This window comes from Paroedura picta, chromosome 6 (assembly GCF_049243985.1).
Source record: "Paroedura picta isolate Pp20150507F chromosome 6, Ppicta_v3.0, whole genome shotgun sequence".
Lineage (NCBI taxonomy): Eukaryota > Metazoa > Chordata > Lepidosauria > Squamata > Gekkonidae > Paroedura > Paroedura picta.
This window is the reverse complement of record NC_135374.1, coordinates 3,471,934-3,492,099: the sequence shown is the minus strand read 5'-3', so window position 1 is coordinate 3,492,099 and position 20,166 is coordinate 3,471,934. Positions and strand designations below refer to the sequence as shown.

Below are 20,166 nucleotides of genomic sequence, written 5' to 3'. Positions count from 1 at the left end.
CTTGACACTCAGCATGTCCCTAACTGTTACTGTGACCCTCTTTCAACTGGTGTGGTTCCCCAAAGGCTGCTGTTGTTACAACTGTTTATCTTTTTTGCTCCCTCGTATTGTTTCAAACATTCCAATGTACCTTTCCCACTCCTCACTGGTTCTATGTACCCTGCCTCGAGACACCACAGTGAGGGGTGGGATATAAATGGCATGCAATGAATGAATGAATGAATGAATGAATGAATGAATGAATGAATGAATGAATGAATGAATGAATGAATGAATGAGAAAGTCCCAGGTTCAGTCCCCAGCATCTCCAGTTAATAGGGCGGAGGACAGATCCGCCCCGCTGCCCACCAGTAGGGGATTGGGGGGGGGGGGGTGAGAGTTGCCAGTTCCAGGTTGGGAAACACCTAGAGATTTGGGAATGGAGCCTGGGGAGGACAAGGACCTCCGTGGGGCACGGTGCCAAAAAGCCCACCCTCCTAAGCATCTATTTTCTCTGGGGGAGCTGACTGTTATCATCTGAATATGTATTTCCAGGGGATCTCCAGGTCCCGCCTGGAAGCTGGCATCTCTACCAGTTAAGGACGGGGATCGCTGCCTGAGACCATGGAAAGCCGCAGCCAGCTTGAGGAGAGAGGACTCAGCAGCCTTCTATTCCCTCCCTTGCACCCGTTGCTCACGGGACCAAGCCCTATGAAGGGACCAAGCCCTATGAAGATAGGTTGAGGGACTTGGGAATGTTCAGCCTGGAGAAAAGGAGGTTGAGAGGGGACATGATGGCCCTCTTTAAGTATTTGAAAGGTTGTCACTTGGAGGAGGGCAGGACGCTGTTTCTGCTGGCTGCAGAAGAGAGGACACGCAGTAATGGATTTAAACTACAAGTACAACGATATAGGCTAGATATCAGAGCTCTAAAGAAGAGTACCTACAGGTTACTAGGCACTGTAGATCAATCATCAGAAAGGCCAAAGCTGAGAGTGAGCTAAGATTGGCCAGGGAAGCCCATTGTAACAAGAAAAGATTTTTCAGTTATGTGAGGAGCAAACGTAAAGTCAAGGAGGCAACAGGCCCACTGTTGGGTGCAGATGGACAAACTCTAATGAAAGATGCAGAGAAAGCAGAAAGGCTTAGTGCCTATTTTACATCAGTTTTTTCCCACAGGTCAAAGTGTTTAGGCACATCTAGAGATGGCTGTAGCCAAAGGATAGTGTCTGGGTGGCAGGTTAACATGGATAGAGAGGTTGTCAAGAGGCATTTAGCTGCACTGGATGAGTTCAAATCCCCTGGTCCAGATGAAATGCACCCGAGAGTACTCAAAGAACTTTCCAGAGAACTTGCACAGCCCTTGTCCATCATCTTTGGAACCTCTTTAAGGACTGGAGATGTCCCGGAGGACTGGAAAAGAGCAAACGGAGAAAAGGAGGTTGAGAGGGGACATGATAGCCCTCTTTAAGTATTTGAAAGGTTGTCACTTGGAGGAGGGCAGGATGCTGTTTCTGCTGGCTGCAGAGGAGAGGACACGCAGTAATGGGTTTAAACTTCAAGTACAAAGATATAGGCTAGATATCAGGAAAAAGATTTTCACAGTCAGAGTAGTTCAGCAGTGGAATAGGCTGCCTAAGGAGGTGGTGAGCTCCCCCTCACTGGCAGTCTTCAAGCAAAGGTTGGATACTCACTTTTCTTGGATGCTTTAGGATGCTTTGGGCTGATCCTGCGTAGAGCAGGGGGTTGGACTAGATGGCCTCTACGGCCCCTTCCAACTCTATGGTTCTATGATTCTATGGGCCAGTTCTGGCAAGCGGGCCTGCGGTTTGACAACCACGTGGTCTACCTGGGAGAAAGCCCACTCCGCCAAATGTGCCATCTCATCGCCTTCCGCTTTCCTAACACCCAGGAGGAAACGCTGCACTGATTTGCAAGTCTGCACCGCTGCTGCTCTCCTCGAGCAGGCGGATGAATATCTGGCAGGCAACCGCTGACTCCCTGCGAAGCAATTAGCCAGCACGCAAACAGGCCCTGGCAACGGCCGGTTTCAAAGGCAAGCTCTCTAAAGGGTTCTAGTGCTTAACGATCCTGAGGTAACCAAAAAGGCACAAAGCAAGATTTGCTTTCTTTTTCCCTTTCCTTTTCCACTATCAATGCCTGAGCAAGCCTCATGCAACAAAGACTTAGCTTTAAGAATGTCATAAAAGCCCAACTGGGTCAAACCAGGGAGGGTCCCTCCAGTCCAGCCTCCCGTCTCACCCAGGGGCCAGCCAGTTCCTCTGCAGGGCCAGCCACAGGGCAGAGAGGCCGAGGCCTTCCCCTGAGAAGACCCTCAGAAGAGCCCTGCTGGGTCAGGCCAGGGAGGGTCCCTCCAGTCCAGCCTCCCGTCTCACCCAGGGGCCAGCCAGTTCCTCTGCAGGGCCAGCCACAGGGCAGAGAGGCCGAGGCCTTCCCCTGAGAAGACCCTCAGAAGAGCCCTGCTGGGTCAGGCCAGGGAGGGTCCCTCCAGTCCAGCCTCCCCTCCCACAGGGGCCAGCCAGTTCCTCTGCAGGGCCAGCCACAGGGCAGAGAGGCCGAGGCCTTCCCCTGAGAAGACCCTCAGAAGAGCCCTGCTGGGTCAGGCCAGGGAGGGTCCCTCTAGACCAGCCTCCCGTCTCACCCAGGGGCCAGCCAGTTCCTCTGCAGGGCCAGCCACAGGGCAGAGAGGCTGAGGCCTTCCCCTGAGAAGACCCTCAGAAGAGCTCTGCTGGGTCAGGCCAGGGAGGGTCCCTCCAGTCCAGCCTCCCGTCTCACCCAGGGGCCAGCCAGTTCCTCTGCAGGGCCAGCCACAGGGCAGAGAGGCCGAGGCCTTCCCCTGAGAAGACCCTCAGAAGAGCCCTGCTGGGTCAGGCCAGGGAGGGTCCCTCCAGTCCAGCCTCCCCTCCCACAGGGGCCAGCCAGTTCCTCTGCAGGGCCAGCCACAGGGCAGAGAGGCCGAGGCCTTCCCCTGAGAAGACCCTCAGAAGAGCCCTGCTGGGTCAGTCCAGGGAGGGTCCCTCCAGACCAGCCTCCCGTCTCACCCAGGGGCCAGCCAGTTCCTCTGCAGGGCCAGCAACAGGGCAGAGAGGCCGAGGCCTTCCCCTGAGAAGACCCTCAGAAGAGCTCTGCTGGGTCAGGCCAGGGAGGGTCCCTCCAGTCCAGCCTCCCGTCTCACCCAGGGGCCAGCCAGTTCCTCTGCAGGGCCAGCCACAGGGCAGAGAGGCCGAGGCCTTCCCCTGAGAAGACCCTCAGAAGAGCCCTGCTGGGTCAGGCCAGGGAGGGTCCCTCCAGTCCAGCCTCCCGTCTCACCCAGGGGCCAGCCAGTTCCTCTGCAGGGCAAGCCACAGGGCAGAGAGGCCAAGGCCTTCCCCTGAGAAGACCCTCAGAGGAGCCCTGCTGGGTCAGGCCAGGGAGGGTCCACCCAGTCCAGCCTCCCGTCTCACCCAGGGGCCAGCCAGTTCCTCTGCAGGGCCAGCCACAGGACAGAGAGGCCGAGGCCTTCCCCTGAGAAGAGCCTCAGGAGAGCCCTGCTGGGTCAGACCAGGGAGGGTCCCTCCAGTCCAGCCTCCCGTCTCACCCAGGGGCCAGCCAGTTCCTCTGCAGGGCCAGCCACAGGGCAGAGAGACTGAGGCCTTATTCTGATAAGAACATAAGAAGAGCCCTGCTGGACCATAGAAATTATTATCAGAGAATCATAGGGATCAGCCGCAAGCATCCAGGGGAAGGATCTGTCCAGCCGCTGCTTGAAGACCAACAGTGAGGGGGAGCTCCCCACCTCCTTAGGCAGCCCGTTCCACGGCTGAACTAGACTCCTAGAATCCTAGAGGGGAAAGGGGCAATAAAGGCCATCTAGTCCCACCCCCTGCTCAGTGCAGGATTAGCCTCGAGCATCCAGGAGAAGGATCTGTCCAGCCGCTGCTTGAAGACCAACAGTGAGGGAAGCTTAGCAGCTCCAGAGGCAGCCCATTCCACTGCTGACCTACTCAGATTGCAACCCATCTAGTCCAGCCTTTTGCCTTACCCAATGGCCCTTCAGTTTCTCTGGATGGCCAAGAACATGGCATAGTGGCCAAGGCCTTCCCCCGATGTTGCCTCCCAGCACTGGCTGCCTCTGAACTTGGAGGGTCCTGTTAGTCATCATCTCTAGTAGCCACAGATAACCTCTCCTCCCTGAATCTTTTAACACTGTCTATATCTTGGCCATCTCAATGTCCTCTAGAGCAGGGGTAGTCAACCTGTGGTCCCTCCAGATGTTCATGGACTACAATTCCCATGAGCTTCTGCCAGCAAACGCTTTCCAACAGAATCAAACGCTGGCAGGGGCTCATGGGAATTGTAGTCCATGGACATCCGGAGGACCACAGGTTGACTACCCCTGCTCTTCAGTTCTAGTAGAGAGTTCTTCCTCTGCAAAAGGAAGTGATGTAGAAAGAACATTTCCAGGTAGAACTGCAGGCAGAATCCTACTCTGACCACCATGTAAATGCTCCAAATTGCTTCTCTTCAACAGCCGAGATGGCAGATGACAGTCCCTAGTGGAGGTCCACCCTTCTGGACGGGGATGTGGCTCAGCAGAAGAGCCTCTGCTTGACATGCAGAAGGTCCCAGGTTCAGTCTCCAGTTAGAAAGGACCAGGCAGTAGGGATGAGAAAGACCTCTAGCCTGAGACACTGGAGAGTCCCTGCCAGTCAGACCAGGCAATGCAGACGACTGCAGAAGAGCCTGATTCAGCCTGTAGCAGCTTCATACGTGCTCGCCTCGGATAAACAACAATTCTCAGGGCCCTTCCCAAATTGCAGGGGCATTACTGAACCCGAACAAGGGCCAATTTAGCTGTCAAAGAGGAAGATGCTCTTGCGCCTTAAAGATCTGGAGATTAAACCCAAAGATATGTTAGCATTTTCTCAAGGCTTCTGACAAGATGACAGCTGTGAGACCTCAGACGAAAAGGAAACAACGCTTATATTATAATGCACCATGAGATGACTTCTACTTAGCATTTCTTCTCCACCCCCATCTCCCCACGTGATGTTCTAGTGTCAAGAAGATCAAAAACACAAGCACAGTATAATCCTCGGAATATGTCACCTTGGGAGATGCCTACAGAAGGGTCTGCTGTGTACAATGGCCCTCCCACAAGGCACCTTCATTGTCTTCAGTGTCTTCACTATCAAAAGTGTGGTGGAGAATGTGGCCAGAGTCCGACAGAAGAACAACCTTTGCTGCAGCCATAAGAACATAAGAGAAGCCATGTTGGATCAGAGCAATGGCCCCTCCAGTCCAACACTCTGTGTCACAAAGTGGCTTAAATCTGGGTTCCAATAGAAGGTCCACCAGCAGAACTCTGTTGCTCTCCAAGCACCAAGAAGACCAAGTATCACCGCACCAAATGTAAGAGCATGAGAGATTCCATGTTGGATCACGCCAATGGCCTATCCAGTGCAACACTGTGTCACGCAGTGAAGACCATAGCCTTGACTGGGAAGACCATAGCCTTGACTAGACTCACTTTTGTTGGCAGGGTGATGTCTCTGCTTTTGAGGATGCTGTCTAGATTTGCCATAGCTTTCCTCCCCAGGAGCAAGCGTCTTTTAATTTCTTTGCTGCAGTCCCCATCTGCAGTGATCTTGGAGCCCAGAAAAATAAAATCTGTCACTACCCCCATTTCTTCCCCATCTATTTGCCAGGAATTGAGAGGGCCGGATGCCATGATCTTCGTTTCCTTGATGTTGAGTTTCAAGCCAACGTTTGCACTCTCCTCCTTCACCCGCATCAAGAGGCTCTTTAGTTCCTCTTCGCTTTCTGCCATTTGATCCTTGGCGTTACCCCCATCCAAATAGGAACTAGGGCCAACCCTCTTAGCTTCCAGCTGAGCACTGAATTATCCGCATTCCAGTGGCTCTGTTGATTTTGTTACACTTCCTTTCTGTAGAGGCAGCCATTTGATGATGAAATGCTGGAGACAGCGGGGTCAGACTTCCAGCTAAAAACTAGGGCATGCGCTCAATGGAGGGAAACATGATGGAAAGAGGACCAGGAGAAAGACAGATGATTACATTAAAAAAACAACAACACCTGCTTTAGCAGCACGTTAATTACTGCAGCCAGAAAAGGACGTTTGCTGCGCTGGGGAGCCAGAGGCACAGCTGCCGTCCCGCTCCAGAGAGCCGTCGTTCATTCTGCTGACCCAACGGGAATTTCTATTGGCCTGCGAGGCCAAAGGCTGCGGGGTTTGTGGAGAGAGCCCATTCATAACGGCAAGGACGCCGAGTCTTCACAGGGAATTTTAAAACAAAGGAAAGCATCCCAAAAGGGTTTTTTGTTTTTCATGAGAGTCATCAGACTGTAATCTGGAAAGCTGAGTTCGATTCCCCCACTCCTTCTTCACCGGAAGTCTCTGGGTGGCCTTGGGCCATTCACCAGGAGCCTGTTGTGTGGGCGGAGCATCCAGAGCGACGGAGACTCCAACTACTTCTCTATGGCTGGACAAATTAGTGGACCTAGCAGCAATGGCAAGGGGCTTACTAACAGGGTTAATCAGAAACCACCTGAAGAATATGACGAACAATGCTGTTATTACTTGGACTTCCTTATGAAAGATAGTAGTTATTTTTAGGTTAGGACCCAGGATAATCAATAACACGATGGGGATTGACCATATATTTCCTTAAGACAGTACCATATTATTTTCTCCTATATGTAATAATAATTGGTTTGCAAGCTGGGTTTTCTATTTTTTTAACTTTTCTGTAAACGCTTTATATATATATATATATATATATATATATATATATATATATATATATATATATATATATATATACACACACACATACATACACACACACACACATAGTTATATATATAGTTATATATATTGTTATATATATATATATTGTTATATATAAAGTGTTTACAGAAAAGTTAAAAAAATAGAAAAACCAACTTGCAAAACAATATATATAAATAAACAAAGCACCTGTTGTACAGAGAGGAAGGCAAGGCAGGCGTAAGCCACTTTGAGACTCCTTCAGGTACCCTGTTTTTATTACTTGAAGAAGTCTCAAAGTGGGTTACAAATCGCCTTCCTTTCCTCTCCCCAGCACAGACATCCTGTGAGGTAGGCAAGACAGAGAGCTCTGAGAGAACTGGAACTGGCCCAAGGTCACCCAGCAGGCTGCACATGGAGGAGTGGGGAATCAATCCCAGTTCACCAGATTACCAGTTCACCAGTTCAAACACTTAACCAAGCTGGCTCTCAGTACAAAGAGGAGCACAATAGACCATGGGTAGAATTAGCATTCACAAGTTCAAGCATTAAGCAAGCTTTTAGGAAGCTGCTCTTCACTTTAGCAAAGTCTCAGGACTTAGCTTTGCACAAGGTGCATAATACTTTAAAAGACTGATGTACGGATGCAGCCAAAGGGTTTCTAAATTTAGTCCTAACCCACCTCTACCTTTTTGCATTCAAAAAGGGCATCCAAAAAAGGTCTGTTACTTTGCAGTATTACAGCGAATGCTGGCAGGGGATCATGGGAATTGTAGTCCATGGACATCTGGAGGGCCACAGTTTGACTACCCCTGCAGTGTTATCTGCTTCTGCTGTCACTGACATTGAATCCAGATGACCATGGCTCTATTTAACAAGAGTCTGAACACAGCTGTACTATACCTGTGTGACTACAGCCCTACAGACCTTTACAACCTAAGAGCATTGACAGTATGTGAAGAGCCGGTTAGCCAGTCCTTCTCTCCCCTGCCAAACTACTTCTGTTCAGTAAGAGGCGGAAGTTCCCTCGCCTGGACCACAAGACTCTCCCTAACGTACCAGGGTGCAATTTAAAAATTTAATTTAGAAACAGAAAGCGGCTAGTGAGCTCCAAATCCCCACTCTGGGATGCACTCCAGCTACCTTGCAAAAATAGTAATTTAGCCTGGAAACATCGACTGCAGAGTTTTTGTTTGGAGCTGGGTTTTGTTTTTGCAAATATTGTCAAAGATGCATGTCTTCTTAAAGCACAATTCGAGCATTTTTAGCAGACACAAATCCATTTCTTCACAACTGCAGTCAACTGGAAAATCATGAAGCGATTAGAATCCCTCTCTCTTGCCCCTCCCGCCACAAACAGGTCCCTTCCCAGTTCAGCCACCTGGACAGGTGCAAAGAATTGAGAACAGGGCTGTGAGTGTTCCCAATTTCCTGCTGTCAAAAGGAACAGACACTCAAGCACCTGACATGTGTTTCCCAAGAGGAGCCCACCCTGACCTACCATCTACTCTGCTATCCGGTCCCCTACTCTGACCAGTCTGAGGTCAGCATTTATTTATTTTATATATTCATGACATCATTGAATACCATTTAATTTAATAGGAGTCTTTCCTTCCAGGTCAAAGCAGCGTGCAATCACCGTTAAAACATCCCTAGTGGAAGCAGAAAATAAAATCGCAAACTCCAAATCTCTCACCTAATCACCCCCCCTCCCATTTGAACATCTGGATGGCAGGCATCTTTCATGGGGGGGGGGGCTAATGAGGTGACAGATTTGGGGTTTGCTTCCTGAGCCTCTCGCTCACCTCTCCAGGGAGCTTCTTCCATGACAGAAAAAGCCCAGGCTCTGGTCACTGCCAGGCAGGACACCCTGCGCAGTAGAGCAGCTGACAAATGGCTGCCGGAGGACCGTAAATGGCGTACAAGAACATAAAGAAGAAAAAATGCTTGCGCAGCTCCACCACCAAGCCAGGTTCACGGAGTACATAAATTTCCCAACAGAAACAGCTTCGTTAACTGCCGTTTCCTCATTAGGAGACATACCATGTTTTAGTTTTGCTTGGGATTCCTTTTGGATGCTGTTTGTTGACTCTACTGTTTACACACTTGGGTTTTCCTCCCCTTATTTCCCGGGCTGAAATTCATGACATGCTTTCCGTACTGAGTCCGACGGAGACAGCCTCCCATCGTGCTTTGCTCCCTCCCGCTTTACAAAAATGTGATTTTTGCAAAGTACTGCCTGCTTGCACCTTCCCCCCCCCCCGTTGCGCCCCTTAAATTCACCATTCTGTGCCGTTGATTGCCTCCCCCTCCCCCGAAAGTGTCCTGAATGTAACCTCTTTTTAAAAAACCCGCGCTATAATGTTATAGCATTATGACACTCTTGTGTAAGTCTGCTATTGTAAAAAAAAAAATTAGAAACAGTGTTGTAAAGGTTACATTTGGGGCACTTACGGGGGAGATTTTTAAAAAGAAAGATTTTTTGAAATAGAAGGAGGGAGGGAGGGAGGGGAGGAAGGACGTTGATGATGAATGGAGCGTTCCCAAACAGCTCAAAACTGTGGGCAAGAGCAGGGGTAGTCAACCTGTGGTCCTCCAGATGTCCATGGATTACAATTCCCATGAGCCCCTGCCAGCAAACGCTGGCAGGGGCTCATGGAAATTGTAGTCCATGGACATCTGGAGGACCACAGGTTGACTACCTCTGGGCAAGAGGAAAACCCCGATTTCCACATCTGGCAGCCCAAAATCAGACCCTATTTAGTACCTGCTTTAAACAAGGAAAACCAGATCTCTGGGGATTCCTTTGCTGTGGGGAAAGTCAGGGGGAAATTCAGGACTGCAACCAGAAACAGGAATTTCAGTGTGAAAACGGACAAAAAAAAACTTGACCCTTTCAAAATGCAAATCCGAATGATATCCCTAGTGTGGAAACATCTCAGTCACCCTTCCTGAGCGTTTGAACTGTATCTTGCGTTTGTCTCTCCCTCCCAATAATGCCATCAGGTTTGGGGTCCAACTACGCCACTGGGCCTTAGGCAAAATAGATCCTCCGTCTCTCTCCCCCACCCGCAGACATAAAATGAGGGAAGCAGGTGTAGGTGAAGGTGGCAGCTGGGTCTTCAAGAAGTCACTGGGTCCCATCAGAACTCAATGTCCTTTCAGGAGAAAAGCTGAATACTTGGGGGAGGGGCACATGACCAGCCCCCTCAACAAGAGGGCGTTTGGAGGTGTTACCTGGTAGGTGTTGTCGAAACTGTCGTACATGAACCTGGTGATCAACGAGGTCTTCCCCACTGGAAGAAAGAAAAAAAAAAGAAAAGAATCGAGGGGTTAAAATGGGGTAACCGAAGAGACATTCCAGGCCAGGCGTCCCAGCAATAAAATCAAAATCCAGCAGCACCTTGAAGACCAAGCACTCGAAAGCTCCCGCCTTGAATAAATCTTTGTTGGTCTTAAAGGTGCTCCTGGACTCTTTATTTTATTGTGCTACTTCGGACCAACACGGCGACCCATTTGAATCTATCCCAGCAATAAGTTCCCCAAAATTAAAGGAGTCAGTGGACTCATGTTCTGATTATGAAGCAGTGGGGATAACAAGCAGAGCTGAACATGGTTTCACAGCAATTGGAGGCGTGATCAATGATTACTATAGAGCAGGGGTAGTCAAACTGCGGCCCTCCAGATGTCCATAGACTACAAGTCCCAGAAGCCCCTGCCAGCGAGTCGACCTTGAGCCGGCTGCTGGGATCGAACTCCCAGCCTCATGGGCAGAGCTTCAGACTGCAAGTCTGCTGCCTTACCACTCTGCCCCACAAGAGGCTCTTAACTAAGGTTTATGCAGCAGTTATCACGTCCAGGTGGCTTTTGGAGCCCACTGTATTTTAGATCCTGTTACGCCTTCTCCCCTTCACATTAGCCAGGGTCGACCTACCATTTCTAGTGAAGCGTATTCTCTCTTTCGTGGGCGCACACGCAGCACGAGCTTTCGAGGTCTTGACCTGAAAGATGCATCAAGCACCTCTTAGCCGATGAAGCGGCCAGTTGACTCCCGCAGGGTGTCTCCCCCCCCCCCCACACACACACACACAAAGGATTTGTCTCTTCATCTTATCAGGCCACCTCGGTGCTCCGGCTGTTTTAACTCCACGGTGACTCTGAATGTGTCAAATCGCAAACCAGCGCTTTTGCAGAGATTATGAGAGCTGACAATAGCCACTTCCCACTGGGCTTATAATTAAAGAAAGGCCTCGCTATCCACACGTACAGACGGATGTTATGCAAGAACGCCCACTCGCGAGTTCAAGGAGTTCCCGGGGCAAGCAGGATTTTGGGATTCGGTGATGTTTTGTGCAGTCCTCACTTCAAAACGTCCCACCCTTTATAATGGGACAGTGGCAAGCAGAGCAGGCAAAGAATTAAACTTGCTGCCAACCTGGTTGCTCTTAAGTGCACGGGGCTTCCAGAGGGGAACCGAGTCCTCTAACAATATCACATTCTCTCTCTCATTTGTTCACACACATCATCCGTCCGCCAAACTCTGTATCTCAGCATTCAACTCTGGCCATTAGAATGAAGACTTATGGTACTATTAGAGCAGGGATTCCCAACCAGGCTCTCCAGGAGCTCTGGAGGGGGTCCGCGGCCTTTCTACTCCTACCTTAATGGACTTGGCCACAAGCTAGAGCAGGGGTAGTCAAACTGCGGCCCTCCAGATGTCCATGGACTACAATTCCCAGGAACCCCTGCCAGAGAATGCTGGCAGGGGGTTCCTGGGAATTGTAGTCCATGGACATCTGGAGGGCCGCAGTTTGACTACCCCTGAGCTAGGGAATGGGCTGCTTCCGTTGCTCGGCTGTTCCCCTCCCAAGCATGGGTGATTTCTCTTGAGGTTCTGCACTGGGGGGGCGGAGCCTGCCTGCCTAACTCCCACCTTAAGCTTCCTCTTGCCTCCGGCTCCCTTATAGTCTATGGGAGACCCGATGGCGGGCCTACCATCAGGTATTGAATTTGGGCTGCACAAACAAGTGGCTAGTGGAACGGAACAGGCTGTGCAAAAGGTCGGGATGCGACGCTTCTGGCGATGAAGGGAACATACAACATTTTCTCTTCAAATGCAACACTTCCAAGGAAGTATGGAAGAAAGTGGGAAAGATCCTTCACTGGCCGATGATATATTTTTTTTCCCCAGCACTAAATTATAGATACTGTATTATGTTCTCTACTGTCCTGTCTACCATCCCTGTTTTCATGCCTTTCATTTGCTGAAAACAGGGGTGGTAGACACGACAGCAGAGAACATAATACACTGGTTAAAAAACATTGTCTGTATATGACAAAGAATGAAAACCAATACAAGTTTGGTGCAGATGGTTGCCGTGATTGAAGGGTTGTGAAATGCCATTCATTCATTCATTCATTCATTCATTCATTCATTCATTCATTCATTCATTCATTCATTCATTCATTCATTCATTCATTCATTCCATTTATATCCCAATACATAAAACCCCCAATAAAATAAGTAACAATTTTGATCAAACTAGCCAATAAACTAAAAATCATCCATTCATTCGGCAGCCAAAAAATCCATACTAATCATTATTAGAAACCTCCGGGTGGACATATAAGGAGGTGGGGGACAGTATCTATAATTTACTGCTGGGGGGGAGAAATTAACCCTTGGAGTGTTGTTTTGTGGTTGGTGTGACTTTGACTTGTAATTTGTAAACTGGAGTAAGTTATTTGAAAGATTTGTACATAGAAGAGATATATATTTTGAAAAATCAGCTGCATATATGGTGCTTTGTAGAATGGAGATAATTTAATAAAAATATTTTTATTTTATTTTCCTCTAAAAAATATTTTCCTCCTGCTCCCTCAGTCCTTCTCAAGCCCGCCAGCTAACACGGGCGGTGACGGCATTTTCGTGACATGTCACTTCTAGGGGGGGAGGGAAGACGGCGTGGCCAGCTGTTTTCTCCAGCTCAACTTATCTTGCTCACCTGGAGATCAGCTGCAATCTTAGGAGATCTCCAGCTGCTGCACGGAAGTTGGAAACCATACCTTGGGGTTAGGAAACACTGGGTCAGTGACGTTTTGGGCCACAACCCACCTCATCATTACTTCTGTTTTACAACTAACATCACGGCAGTCAAGAAAATGCAGCTACTGCAGCAGCAGGAGCAGCAGAAGGAGCCTCAAAGGGGCTTCCAGTCACCTTCCCTTTCTCTCCCCACAACAGACACCCTGTGAGGCGGGTGAGGCTGAGAGAGCCCTGAGATTACTGAAGAAGAAGAAGAGTTGGTTCTTAGATGCCGCTTTTCTCTACCCAAAGGAATCTCCAAGCGGCTTCCATTCGCTGTGAGGCTAAGAGAGCCCTGATATTACTGAAGAAGAAGAAGAAGAAGAAGAAGAAGAAGAAGAAGAAGAAGAAGAAGAAGAAGAAGAAGAAGAAGAAGAAGAAGAAGAAGAAGAAGAAGAAGAAGAAGAAGAAGAAGAAGAAGAAGAAGAAGAAGAAGAAGAAGAGTTGGTTCTTAGATGCCGCTTTTCACTACCTGAAGGAGTCTCAAAGCAGCTTCCAACCACCTTCACTTTCCTCTCCCCACAACAGACACCCTGTGAGGAAGGTGAGGCTGAGACAGCCCTGATATTACGAAAGAAGAAGAAGACTTGGTTCTAAGATGCCGCTTTTCTCTACCCAAAGGAATCTCCAAGCGGCTTCCATTCGCTGTGAGAGCCCTGATATTCCTGCTCGGTCAGAACAGCTTTATCAAGACTGTGGCTGGCCCAAGGTCACCCAGCTGGCTGCACATGGAGGAGGAAGAGGAGGAGGAGGAGGAGGAAGAGGAGTGGGGAATCAAACCCAGCTCGCCAGGTTAGAAGTCTGTGCTCCTACCCACTACACCAAGCTGGCTCACCAAGCAGCCCAAACACAAGAGTTCATCTACCTCTCTCCATTCCCTTGGCTCACAGCCCTACCTTGCTACATCTCCCGAATCCAGAAAGGTGGGCTAGAGAGGGCCCCTCCGACTGGCAGCTATAGATTCCCACCTCCTCCTGGTGGCTTTGGCCGAGCACCTCTCTCCTGAACCCCGGGACTGACGGCGGCGCTTTGCTAATTAAGCGTGTGTCTGCTGTTGCTATAGCAGCATCCCCAGAGGTCAGCAGTCCAGAAACACCGCTCAAGGCAGCCTCTAAATTCCCCCAAGATGCCGTCTGCATCGCAGGTGTGGTAAAAATAAGCAGAGGATACAAATCTGGCTACTGCGGATGGCTCGGGGAAATTCTCTCGTCACCGTAGCTAATCAGGCCATTTGAGCGGTGATAGGTTTCCGCTTGTGCTCTATTCAGGCAGGAAATATTCCTGCGGCTGGCTATGAAAAGGGCTTACTTTAGCATTATGGTTGTTCGGAAAGCTTTCTAATTTTCAGTTTAGGAGCGCTCTAACAAACCCCGGGCTTAATCAATCGCGGCTTAGCTGCAGACAACCATTCGGAGATAGTAGCTCAGTCGCTTGGAGGTGCGCAGGGAGGGCGAGTGGAAGAGAGATCAAGACATGGATGAGAAAAGCTTTCATACCCATTTCGGGGAGCCTCTTGTGGCGCAGAGTGGTAAGGCAGCCGTCTGAAAGCTCTGCCCATGAGTCTGGGAGTTCGATCCCAACAGCCGGCTCAAGGTTGACTCAGCCTTCCATCCTTCCGAGGTTGGTAAAATGAGGACCCAGTTGCTGGGGGGTAAACAGTAATGACTGGGGAAGGCACTGGCAAACCACCCCGTATTGAGTCTGCCATGAAAACGCTGGAGGGCGTCACCCCAAGGGTCAGACATGACCTAGTGCTTGCACAGGGGATACCTTTACCTTTACCTATTTTGGGACAGGACTGGACCCAACAGCTGTGGTCCAAATCGCTCTTCTGCCCTCTCTGGGTGGGTTACGTGGTCTGCTTGTCTGCTTAATCCCCCCGCAGGGCCCTCTGCTGTGCGGGTAGGAATCTGTTGTCCCAGCACCCCTGGGGAAATCCACCTGGCCTCGACCAGGGCCAGGGCCTTTTTGGCCTTGGCTCCGGCCTGGTGGAACGAGCTCCCGGAAGAGCCAAGGGCCAGACGGAGCTGTCTAAGTCCCGCAGGGCCTGCAAGAAGGAGCAATTCCACCAGGCTTATGGTTGAGGCCAGGAGGGGGTTGGCCGGAGTTTGAGCAGGGGTCCCACCCTGGCTGAGCATCTCTGTACTATATAACACCTAATGTTGATTGTCTGGCTGGACTTAGTAAATTATGTTGGGTGATAGTTTGTTCCACCATCTTGTGGGTTATTATGTGTACTGCCATTGTTTTAATGGGGTTTCTATGGGGAAATTGTTATGGTTTTAATTGTAACCTGCCTCGAGGCGACAAAATCGTGAGAGGTGGGATATAAATCCGATAGATAGATAGATAGATAGATAGATAGATAGATAGATAGATAGATAGATAGATAGATAGATAGATAGATAGATAGATAGATAGATAGATAGATAGATAGATAGATAGATAGATAGATAGATAGATAGATAGATAGATAGATAGATAGATAGATAGATAGATAGATAGATAGATAGATAGATAGAGCGACTGGTCTGTCATGAAGGGAGTTCTTAGTCTGAGGAAGAGTGCTTGCACTCGAAAGCTCACATCTTGAATAAATCTTTGTTGCTATTGTACTACTTCAGATCAACACAGCATTTTAATCTGGTCTAAGGTGAGTTAGTATGAAAAGTTCACCCACCATTGGCTATTTATGCAATGCCATTGCTCTCAAATATGACTGGTTTTATAATATTTTTAAATTTGTATAGCACTCCTCTCTGTGGGCAGGTTCAGGGCCGTCAACAACATGTTAAAATCAGTGGAAAATACAATAAAACAATAAAAATGGCAAATGCGCCGATTTACCCACCACTTCTCCATGTATTCCAGGCCCTAAGGGAGCTCCTCCACCAGGCATTTGGTTGAGGTAGACTGGAACTAAACAGCATCTACTGGGCCACCCAGCCTCCCTCTCTTGAACCTATCTGACAGATCCGACCAACCATGGGCCTGTTAGATTGTTTACTACATTAAAATGTTATTTTTCTTTCCCAAATTGGGCTCGAGGTGTTTACAGCACACTGTAAACAACATACTTTCAACATTCAACCAACACTCCAACAACTAATTTAAATAGTCCATTTGTAGGCACACTTAGAGCTAAAATTAATCTAACATTAATAGAATCACAGAATAAGAGTTGGAAGGGACCTCCTGGATCATCTAGTCCAATCTCCTGTACTACGCAGGACACTCACAACCCTCTCGCTCACCCACTGTCACCTGCCACCCCCTTGAACCTTCACAGAATCAGCCTCTCCATCAGATAGCTATCCAAAGATGGAGAACCCACCATCTCCCGAGGAAGCCTGTTCCACTGAGGAACTGCTCTAACGGTCAGGAACTTCTTCCGGAGGTTTAGACGGAATTTCTTTTGAATTAATTTCATCCTATTGGTTCTTGTCCATCCCTCCGGAGCAAGAGAAAGGGATGTTCAGGGACAGGTCTGTAAGTGTAGTCCATTTCTATGCCAAAAATTCTGGATCTGATTGGCCCTGGCTAGCTCTTGGAAGGGAAGCAGGGTTCAGCATGATTATCCCACCACCTCTTACTTATGAATTGCAACCATGCTGGCAGTCTGCTAATCTTCTGAAACGAATAACAATTCCAGAGCAGCTCTTTCCGGGGTGAGATCACTAAGGAAGTCCATGGTCACTGTGCAACGGTTGCCACCTCTATAAGCCTCTTGTCCTGAAACCTCTGTGGGCTTACATCCCTCCCCTCATCCAAGGAGTCAAAGGACTGCCTAATATGGTCCAAGAGATCTTGCAATAACATTCAGAGTTTGGTGTATACTGGATCCCAAGTCAGCCTGACCCACCTTCAACCTGCTGTCTCTCTAGGGAGTCAGCTTGCTGTAGTGGCTAAGAGCGATGGCCTTTAATCTGGAGAACTGGGTTTGATTCCCTACTCCTCCACGTGCAGCCACCTGGGTGACCTTGGGCCAGTCACAGTTCTCTCCGAGCTCCCTCAGCCTCACCTCCCTCACAGGGTGTTGGTAGACTGTAAGCCGCTTTCAGGTGCCTTCAGATAGTAAATAGCAGGGTACAAAAACCCCTTTCTTCTGAGCTGAGCTCAGGTTCAATGCAAGAGAGGATTCACTGCTGTTTTCAAAACGGACCTTCAGCTGTCATCCCTGACTGGGTGAAAGATTCTGTCTGTCTGCCCGTTTCAAAAAGGTCCCACTGGGCTTCACATTGGAGAGCCTTGAGCTAATGCGGGTGGTTAGCAAGAGGCCTCGACAATCCCTCTCTGCCGTTCCTAATGGATGATGCCTTCCACGTTGGCAAGATGTATTTTTGCTGTAATGAGGCACAAGGGAAGCTTGAGAAGGGCCTGGGATGATGCAAAGGAGGGGAGGGAGGGAGTTTCCATCTTAGTTTTCAGAACGGATTAGAAGTCGTCTGTCCTCAGACAGTGTTTGGGACAGAGTCCTATTAAAGGAGATGAGCAAAGGAGAACCGGTGCTGATTTACTCTAAATCAGGGGTAGTCAAACTGCTGCCCTCCATATGTCCATGGACTACAATTCCCAGGAGCCCCTGCCAGCATTCGCTGGCAGGGGCTCCTGGGAATTGTAGTCCATGGACATATGGAGGGCCGCAGTTTGACTACCCCTGCTCTAAATGAAGGCGGTCCAATGGCTTTTCCCTCCCTCCAAGGGAGCTGCCCTTCCCGAGGAAGCTGGGCTGAAGCTTTTCTGGTCTTTGCAAAAAAGCGGTTCGTTTTGTCATGTTCTTAAATACGTTCGTGTGAATGCCACTGGAGGAAGTCCCAGAGCAATGGCTTAATATGGAAGTGGTGTCCTGGGGAAATTACGATCTGACCAGAGTGAGGATAGAAAGAATTCATTCCTCTGTCCCCACTTCTCCTCCTCTGGCGGAGATCTAATTGCTCCGTCAACCCAAATTGGAAGCCTGATTTATGCAGGCTCCACTTAGGTTCTGATAACACCAGGACCAGCAGAGAAAAAGTGGCACTTGCCTTCAAGGCTGACCTCACAGCCAGAGATTGATGTGTGGATGGGTCTACTCTCTGAAGAGCATCTGCCCCAGGAACATGGCTGACTGCAGCCTCCAGCGAAAAGACAAGAGACTTATCATATGGTAAGCAGAGAAAGCAGCTTGCTAGTATCGTCTACCCAGCCTTTCCCAACCTTTAGACCATGGAGAAGCCTGTTCAGGCTCTGAGGACACCTCGGAAGTGATGTCAGCTGGCCACGCCTCCCTGCCATACTCCCAGAAGTGACATCACCACCCGCACCCTTTGCTTTCCTTTTTCTTCTTCTCCCTGCCTTTACTATTACTGTGGCGGCTTCGCCTCACGTAGGCTGGAAAGAAGGGCAGGAACTGAGAAGACAACCGAGACCCCACCATAACATGGCACAACTGAGTCCCCCCCCTTTCATTTTTATACCCCCCAGCCCACCCACCAAGCCCTCTGGACAGATGCAGCCAGTTCCCTAGCTAGTGGCCAAGTCCATTAAGGAAAAGGCTGCGGACCACCCCTGGAACTCCCGCGGACCCCTGGTTAGGAGTCCCTGGTCTGACACAAGACCCGCACACTTCCTCTGCCTCTGAGGCTAGTGCTTTAATACAATAAGCCAATGTACAGCTTGCCTAGAAAGGAAAGCACAGGATCCCATCTCTAACGGCAGCCGTTTAAAGAGCATTTTGGAAAACTGGCATGGAGAGCTATTTCTGGTACGGAGCTGCTGCCCACATTGATCTGAGTTGCCGGGAACATCACGTTCTGCTAACGGCAACAGAAGATTCATGACGCTTCAGCCATTCATTTCACGATTACACTGCCTGGTGGTGAACAGGGACTATGAATCCCCAGAAACGAGACCTGTGAACAAGTAGCTGGGAAAGGTGTCCCCTTCCAGCCAACCAGGGTCTGAAGTACACAGAGCTGGATCCTGCGTATCTTTTCAACGTGGCTAGCTTTGGCTAGGCTAGTCTGGCCAGAACACAGAACGTAGTGCTATGCACAAATTTAGCTACTTCAAGGCTTACTTTCAACTCCAAATCATTAATGAAGAAGAAAAAACCACTGGACCTCGTACAGTGCCCTGAGGTACCCCGCTGGCTATAAAGGCAAATGGGATTTGGGGCTGTATCAAACGGGGTATCGTGTCCAGATCACGGAAGGGGATGGGACCAGTTTATTCTGCTCTGGTTCAGCCTCCCTTGGAGTCCTGTGTTCAGTTTTGGGCACCACATTTGAAGAGGGATGTTGACAAACTGGAATGTGTCCAGAGGAGGGCAACAAAGATGGTGAGGGGTTGGGAGACCAAGACCTAGGAGGAAAGGTTGGGGGAGCTTGGTCTGTTTAGCCTAGAGAGGAGATGACTGAGAGGGGATCTGAGAACCATCTTCAAGTATTTAAAAGGCTGCCATGTAGAGGATGGAGCAGAGTTGTTCTTCTTGCTCCAGAGGGACGGACCAGAACCAATGGGATGAAATTAATGCAAAAGAAATTCCGTCTCAACATCCAAAAGAATTTCCTGGCAGTCAGAGCAGTTTATCAGAGGAATAGGCTTCCTCAGGAGGTGGTGGGTTCTCCTTTTTTGGAAAATTTTTAAACAGAGAGGCTGATTCTGTGAAGGTTCAAGGGGGTGGCAAATGACAGTGGATGAGCGAGAGGGTTGTGAGTGTCCTGCATATTGCAGGGGGTTGGACTTGATGACCCAGGAGGCCCCTTCTGAATCTATGATTATAAATTCTGTCTCAGCATCCAGAAGAAGTTCCTGGCAGTCAGAGCGGCTTCTCAGTGGAACAGGCTTCCTCGGGAGGTGGTGGGTTCTAACCTGATCTAACCCTTCTTCCCTTTCAGTTTCTTCTTCACAAGCCTTCCCTTTCCTCTCCCCACAACAGACACCCTGTGAGGGAGGTGAGGCTGAGAGAGCCCAGATATTACTGAAGAAGAAGAAGAGTTGGTTCTTAAATGCCGCTTTTCTCTACCTGAAGGAGTCTCAAAGTGGCTCCCAATCGCCTTCCCTTCCTCTCCCCCAACAGACACCCTGTGAGGTGGGTGAGGCTGAGAGAGGCTGCTCATTCAGAACAGTTCTATCAGTGCTGTGGCGAGCCCAAGGTCACCTAGCTGTCTACATATGGAGGAGAAGTTGGGAATCAAACCCGGCTCACCAGATTAGAAGTCCGCACTACACCAAGTTGGCTCAATGCACAATTCTCCTGCAGCTACTCTCCCTTTCACATTTTCTTTCCTCTGCTTTGCTCCAGTAGCTGTCCAACACTATGAAGTTACAG

At 49.4% G+C, this 20,166-nt stretch overlaps 1 protein-coding gene across 2 annotated transcripts in view; it reads right to left on the bottom strand.

The window, feature by feature from the left end:
* RAB6A (RAB6A, member RAS oncogene family) overlaps positions 1 to 20,166 on the bottom strand; it is an 88,079-nt gene that overhangs the window by 23,175 nt on the left and 44,738 nt on the right. For both annotated transcript variants that reach the window (XM_077341204.1, XM_077341203.1), the window contains exon 2: positions 10,007 to 10,065. In XM_077341204.1, the coding sequence (XP_077197319.1) occupies positions 10,007 to 10,065 (59 nt within the window). The remainder of the gene's footprint in view (positions 1 to 10,006; positions 10,066 to 20,166) is intronic.